Source organism: Papaver somniferum, chromosome 1, assembly GCF_003573695.1.
Source record: "Papaver somniferum cultivar HN1 chromosome 1, ASM357369v1, whole genome shotgun sequence".
Lineage (NCBI taxonomy): Eukaryota > Viridiplantae > Streptophyta > Magnoliopsida > Ranunculales > Papaveraceae > Papaver > Papaver somniferum.
Window position 1 is genome coordinate 110939066 of NC_039358.1, and position 7230 is coordinate 110946295.

The window sequence follows — 7230 nt, forward strand, 5'->3', positions numbered from 1 at the left end:
CTCTAGTACTTTCTTGCTTTCCAAATTTTGCTCCAAAAGTGAATCTCTTTTTTTCGATCATAATTATGGGCCAGGAGGATCTTCTCATCAATGCACTTTCTCTCCTACTTTACCTCATATTTTTTTCCATACTATTATGATGAAAATGGGTGGTAGGGTCTTGTGAATTTATGGGTCAATGACTACTCGGTGTAGTCAAGTAGGTTCTTTCGTCTATAATAACTTTATGAAAAGAAGGTAAACAATGTTTTGCCAAGAAAAAAGTAACCCAAAGACATAGTTACTGTCATTTCCAGGTCCCCCACTACACAGATATGCTACTCAACCACACGTATGTTACAATTATCGGGGATGTTAGGTCACAACAAGAGCATACGCCATGAAAAGATGCATCAGTAGCTTTCTTTTGTTCTATCGCTTTAAGTTGCGTCAAAAGTCATATAATGCAGCTCAGTGTTGGTACTAATCAACTAAAATTTTGAAGTAACCAACATTTTTTAATGTAAAGATACGCAAACATCCGCATGATGAGAATCAAAACAGTACCATGCAAAGCCCATAATTACCAGCACGTACCAGTATGCATTATTAAAACAACTACTTCTACAGACATGTTGCACACAGCATCAAACTAGAATTGATGTACTTTAAAAATTAGGTGCTGTGTCTTAATTAATCAAAGATAAACAGAATTAGTTCAATAATTTAATACGAAGATGAACTGATATTGTTGACCATAGGTAGATACTTCAATTTGCCAAAAGGTCAAGCATGGGTACCACTAAACTGCCTTAGAATAAAAAGAACAGGTTATCCATATAAACACACTAATTTAATACCACCCATATTTAGAAAGTACTAAAAGTATGGACCCATTTCTTGCCAAAGTGAATTTTAAATGCAAGTAGGAGTATTTCTTTTCATGAATCTACAATAATTAAGTTTGCTCTCAAGTCCCAACTAGTTAGGTATATTTACTTGTCTTGTAGGACACATAATACAGCCATATCCTTGTAATCACTACATCCACAAAATGATGTTCCAAAAATGTCAAGGACATTGCGTGAAACTAGTTTGTTCAAAAAGAGGGTAATTAACGTTTTCATAAATATATTATATAAAGTTAATTGTATGAAGGCTAATATTATATACAACAAAAACCTTAACAGGTACTAATGAGAAAACAGAAGTACCTATTGAAGAGAGAAAATCAATGATCAGATCTGCATGCGTTAAAAATCTCAGCCCGCATCACATCGATTGCCATGTGGTCAAGGGTGTATCTCTCAGGACCTAAATATACACCAGTCTTCTCCAACAAGGCAAGGCCTTGATCTCTCCCGTATTTAGATGTATACAGATTTAAATATTCAATATCCTGCGCAGCCAACAAGGATGAAAATGAATGCCAAATCGTATCTTAAAAAGAATAAGTCTGGATGTAATATAGGAATAAGCATATAAAGAAGACATGATCTCCAAAAAAATGCGAGTCGGGCTTTATTTAGAAGCTATATAACTTGGGTAGGCACAATTCCAGACCTAGAAACGTTTCTAGGGCCATGGGCAACTTTCTGTTAAAACCTACAGTTTGGGAGATTTATGGTGCCACGAGCCTTCTCATTTGAACAGATAACACAATTTTCGGGAAAGTATGCTGTAAGAAGTTGCATAGGAGGACCACAACTGAGTACCTGCAAGCCGCTTAAGATGCGCTCTAGCCTGGCTGAAGCGATCAGTTGTTTTGAAGAGAACACCTCACCAGGATAAAACAACACACCATCACCCGGAGGAAGTCCACGCCTGAATCTTATCTGCCAACAGAAAGATTAAAAAATAACTCATTTTTATTCTTATGCGTCAAGATGAGAAAGTCGAAAGCTATCCTCCTATATGTTAATTGAAAAGGGTGAAATATTCAGGTAAAAGTACCTCCGCACTGGCCACTGTAGCCTTCTCATAGCAGTTAGAACCCCAATACAAGAACCCTGTGCCACCTTCTTTCCAAACTCGCCACATCACTGCACGGTGTTGCGTTCCTCGCATGCCGAGATGCCAATTAGGGTGAGGATCAGTGGGTCCCAAGCAGACGTATGTCCACCATTCCTTCCAAAGAAAATAAAACTTGAGCTTTAGATACTTGGTAAATATAAACACAACAGCATAAGGGACTGCACAGATGCCCCGAGCAAAAAGAAGATTCAAGGGTAAAATATTCCAGTTAAGTATTACCTCACCCATCTCTGGTAGCAACTCAGCTGTTATATCCTTCACCAAATCCTCTCGATTCCCCAAAACCCACTCACTACAAAAGGGAGAAATGAACATAAGGACGCAATACTGTTCTAAACTTTTAGTCCTGAAATGACTCTCACAAATATATTCGTTTTTCTAATCTAGTTCCTAAAGACATGCATTGTAAAAGGTAAATCATACAAACATGTCTCCAACAAGTTGAATTACCAAAACCTACTCGAAAATTGTAAATTGAATTTTCAGCCAGGAAGTAAGACTAAAAGGGAATATCATCACAAAGCTCAGCAACCGATTTTACATGACAGGGAAAGGCCGCTGATTATGAAACAAAATAACCTACGTAAATCACAATCAATTGAAGTACCTTGTGCAATATATTTGATTATGAGGACGCAGAAGTTTAGGAACTTTTATAAAATTCTCAAAGGTACTAGGTGCAAGAGGTGCATCACTTGGCCCTACAAGGACGAAATAATTCATCAGAAAAAGAAGGAACTCCAAATGGCTATCAAATGGGTAGTACTTTGTATTCATTACACCAAAAGATATGCGAGAACGAAGGACATTGCGTGCATGAGCAGTAGTTGCACCAATACTAAGTCAAGAAGAGTAACAAGGTCGATACCAAATATCAGAATATTGGTAAAAACCTAATGAGAAAATTGTGCAAACACCTACAAAATTCATTAAAGCATGTGAAGAAAGCAAGTCATTAGACTCATTACGTTTTCTCTCTCCAGCATTTTTAGCTTGACCAAGATCCCACTTTTAACAATGTTACAAACTATGAAGACAAAAGTGATCTCATGGCATCGGACCTTAGGTACCCTCTGATTGATATCAGACAGCCAAGGTCCACTGTCGGACATCTGGATTCGAAAGAAGATGCACAACAGTCCAATGGATGGATATAATGAGAGAAAAAAAAAAGAAAGATTAATTCTTACCACTGTAATAAGTTGTCAAAACACGAGCATCCAGTGCATAGCTACGTATTTCAGTGGACATCTTGCGGATGGAATCATATTGCTCCAGATTTATCGGCTGGCAGTAAGCAAGGAAGGACGGATTTTGGATTACAAAGAAGATTATAGCATGACATTATTTCAATAAGGCAGGGTAAATATGTAACCAATTGCAAGAATAGCAATGAAGATTTACAAATTCATTTCCAAATAACTAAATAATTAAAGAGATTTCAAGGATTGTTCAGGCATGAAAAGCTGCAATTATTGCAGACCAAATCCAGTCGCCAAGATAGCAACTCAATTCTTACCTGAACATCACTAACTGACAAGCTCTACTGCAATTGAGCACATATGTTCATACCTCATCCCACAAGTAGAAGTAAGCTTTTTTCCAGTGCGTCTTTGTCTTCAATGTCTCAACCTCCTTCCGCAAGATGTCCTTAGCTGAGTCACCACTGTAACACAGCAAACGCCCAATGGTGGATTATCAGATTTCATCACCTAAAAGTACATTACAGGATTCTTCTGCAAAGAGCATACCTGGAAAATACTGGATTGTATGGCACAGCATAAGCTGCCAATCTAGGATCAGAGTAGTATTCATCTGATTTGGGATGGTCCGCTATGATGACAACGAAAGCACAAAAAATAGAGAGGAAAAGTTCAGGCTTCGTCCATCAATTGTCTAACACGGCCATCCATCATCAGGCTTGTTTAACTTGGTTACCTGGCCATGGAGAGGTGTAAGCCAACACACGCATACCATCAGCCCATCTGCAGAAGAACGGGCTTATCCTATACTGGAGGAGCCAATTGAAGTGCTGATCCAAGGCCTCATACCATTCATCACTGCCATGTCGTATACCATAACGATCCTCAATCACAGTTTCAGATATCTAAGACAGTGAAGGAAGCAGAAAAAGGCAGACGCGAGATCACATCATTCGGAATAACAACACAAGACAAAGAAGCAGCATTTGCACCCTCATTTTTGGGTGAAGTTCATCCAAGGAACACTAAGAAAGATATCATCACCAATTGTGTGCTCTGTCAATCACATACATTGATTTACTACGTCAATTTGTAAGTGTGTATCCAACTCCTCAGAAGGATGAGCGAGCAAATAACTTGCATCATTAACTAAATTTCAAGAAATAAGTAGTGAGGTCTTAGTCGCGAAAACGTGTTTTCAGTGACGTGAGATATTCAGTAGTCTAACAACTAATCCACAGAAATGATATAGGATACACCAAATACAGCTGGAAGTGAAGGTGTTGTTGGAAGTGTGAAGTCCCACACGGTCACACTTATTTTAATACGGACTGAGAGATTTGTGAAGCCGTCTTCATCCATCATGTCCACTACGCTATTATCTAGAGAACACTCACTAAAAGTTGGTGATGCCAGAATTCTCTTTAAATCTGTATTGGCCATTTTCATTCTTTGAACCTAGATGCAAAAAAAAAAAAAAAAAAGTTGTTATGATATACCCATCCAGCTACAGTATCCCCATGATATCTAGAGTTCCAGACTTGTATAATTTACACACCCACCACTTCCTCCTGTGCCTGTATATCAATCTGTTCCGCAGCATCAAGACATCCCCTTAGTGCTCTATATATTTCATGCTTTTCAGCTTTAGTTAGACATTTTGCCGAAGACCTGGTTTCCAAAAAGTGAATAAACCCTCGTCACCAAATAATACCAAATAAAAAAAATCAGTTTGGAGTAAATAATATTTTACAAGTTATGAGATCCTACAATTCTATCTTTTTGTGATAAATTTTAATTATTTAGCAAAATGAATATTTAACTGAAGTAAACAAGATAGGTAACCACTCTGCATGCTTCAAAGCGGTCACGAAAATCTCCCCTTCGTATTGCCCTGGGGGTTGTCCTGCAGGGACATCTACAGATACCCATATAGCTGTTGTTTCCCTGCATTAATGAAACCATATCCATTAGTGACAATGAGAAGATTGGAATCATCTGTAATCAATGCAGACCTTTCAAAATTTCATATGAAGAATACCCAGGAAGCAGGTTCAGTTGAGTCACAGGGAGATCAAGGGGAACAAGGGCATCAGGCACACCTAAAATAGACACCACACGCCTCAAAGTCAATGATTCTCCGACAACTAACCTGCGGAACACCATCAGCAAAAGAGAAATCGTTTACATCAAATTACTCCACAATGAGTATGATGCCTAAATGATTTCGAGAAACTGACCTACCACCGGAAGTAGAACATAGATCAGTACAGTGAACTTGTACAACCCCTGCAATATCAGGACCACCCCAAGTAACTTTGGGTCGAATAGCAAGTTGAGCACTCTCCTTTTCGTTTCTTGCCGCCAGAAGATTTATCTTCAAAGCAACAAAAGCTCAGAATACCGCATACTGAAAACTACTAAGTAACCAAACATAGGAAAAACATGAATAGGACATAGTCAGTCCTCTTACACACTCCAAAGATCGCGGCACTTCTTGCTGACAGACATTTGATGTACTTGGCATGCACCAAACGTGCAATAGCTCCGAAGACGGAACTTTAGTGGGGTCAACAGTTCCACGGATAGGATTTGAATGGAATCCACCATCATTCCATCCATAGGCCGTCCCTCCTCCAGCAACACCTTCCACCGGAGGCACATCGCCAACCTGAGTATTTCCTCCTAAGTAGAATAAACAGAACACACGCATTGAATGAAAGCCTTACCACCTCAAATTGCAATATCAACATCATGAAGAAAAATACCGAACAATAGGCATTCTAATGAGTAGAGGGAGATCACTACCCCTACAAGTCCGACATGTTAAGAATCTAATTCCTTCTACTTGGTTCATTTTCTCTCCAAAACTGCAACTCAAAAGTCACTTTTATGAAAATTGGACCTCAATTGAAATGAATGTAACATTTTATGGTGACACACACAATGTTGTTTATAGACTACCAAAATGCAATTTCCATTTCTACTCAAATCAAAACAATTAAATACCCTTGAGAATCTACTTCTCAAGAAACCCTATAAACCATTAACATTTGACAAGCACATGCTAAACAACAACTGTATTTCTCATATCATTAATCATAATCCCTAAATTCAGCCAATTCTGTAAAAGGAATACACAACCCTAGATCACAGAATACACCACTAAATTTAACCAAAAAAAGCGAAGTTAAACATAAATTGCAGAGAGTGACTAACCTACTGTACTCTCCATATCTGCTTGGTTCTCCATTAGATCAATCTAAAGATGGGAGTTTCGATTTTCAGATGGAATGTGTAGAAGAAACGAGGTAGAGCATGTAAAAATTTCTCGCCAAGAAAATCTTATTAACAGAAGGGATTGGTTAGTTTTAGTGCTGGATACTGTGTCTTAACATTTCTTTTCTTTCCTCGTAACTTTAACTGCTTAAAACAGGTTCCTGTTCCATTATTGATAAATCTTCTGGTGTTGGTTTTTAAACCGACTTCATTTTGGTTTGCCACGTGTGAGTTACTGTACGCCTGTATGCGTGTGTGATTGTTAGGGTCGGTGTTGGGTTACACGAGCTTAGCTCTCGTGTCCTTGATTCCATGTGAAAACGAACTGACGTTTCCGATGATATCAGGTGGTTATTGCATAATATTTGCGTCATATACATTTTCGCCCCATCATTTAGTTGGGATATATGGGGCTTCCCTTTGATACTTAAAAATCTCTCGACTTAAAAGCCTGGACTAACTGGGGTAGTCAATTGAGATTCTTCTGGACTTCCAGAGAGTTCCCAAATCTATCGTTAGTCCATTGAGATTTTTGGAGATTTTCTTACAGTCTCTTGTTAGTGGTCGGAGATTTTTTTAAGAAGGCGCGATTGAGGGATACTTGAGTTAATTGGGGGATAAAGGAAAAGGACAAAAATTGGATTTAAATATCAAATCTGGGTCACCCCTTATCTAAGTATTTTACCTAATACCTAATCTACCCCTCACGAATCATGCTTAGTGCTTAATTATAATC

General features: G+C 38.4%; 1 protein-coding gene across 4 annotated transcripts; it reads right to left on the bottom strand.

The window, feature by feature from the left end:
• Positions 1–898: 898 nt before the first annotated feature.
• On the bottom strand, positions 899–6650 carry LOC113296465. 4 transcript variants are annotated; one of them, XM_026544780.1, is made up of 17 exons: positions 6435–6650; positions 5689–5900; positions 5456–5592; positions 5257–5367; positions 5061–5162; positions 4778–4886; positions 4473–4673; positions 3952–4120; positions 3765–3846; positions 3586–3679; positions 3204–3300; positions 2621–2714; positions 2233–2305; positions 1933–2106; positions 1695–1814; positions 1194–1378; positions 899–1020 (listed from the first exon to the last, which is right to left on the bottom strand). In XM_026544780.1, the coding sequence occupies exons 1-16, from the start codon at positions 6466–6468 to the stop codon at positions 1211–1213; spliced, it is 1977 nt and encodes a 658-aa protein (XP_026400565.1). In that variant the 5' UTR covers positions 6469–6650; the 3' UTR covers positions 899–1020; positions 1194–1210. The 4 variants fall into 4 exon arrangements, with proteins under 4 accessions (XP_026400565.1, XP_026400568.1, XP_026400563.1 ...); XM_026544783.1 differs by lacking the exon at positions 899–1020 and having other exon boundaries at positions 1082–1378; positions 5064–5162; XM_026544778.1 differs by lacking the exon at positions 899–1020 and having other exon boundaries at positions 1082–1378.
• Positions 6651–7230: the final 580 nt, after the last annotated feature.

Bases quoted from the DNA above. Each gene is read 5' to 3' on its own strand.
- LOC113296465 (XM_026544780.1), bottom strand. From the start codon at position 6,468: ATGGAGAACCAAGCAGATATGGAGAGTACAGTAG. The intron at 3,301-3,585 runs GTATGAACATAT...GCTTACTGCCAG, and splicing joins ACTTCTACTTGTGGGATGAG to CCGATAAATCTGGAGCAATA. The intron at 1,379-1,694 runs GTACTCAGTTGT...TTGGCTGCGCAG, and splicing joins GCATCTTAAGCGGCTTGCAG to GATATTGAATATTTAAATCT.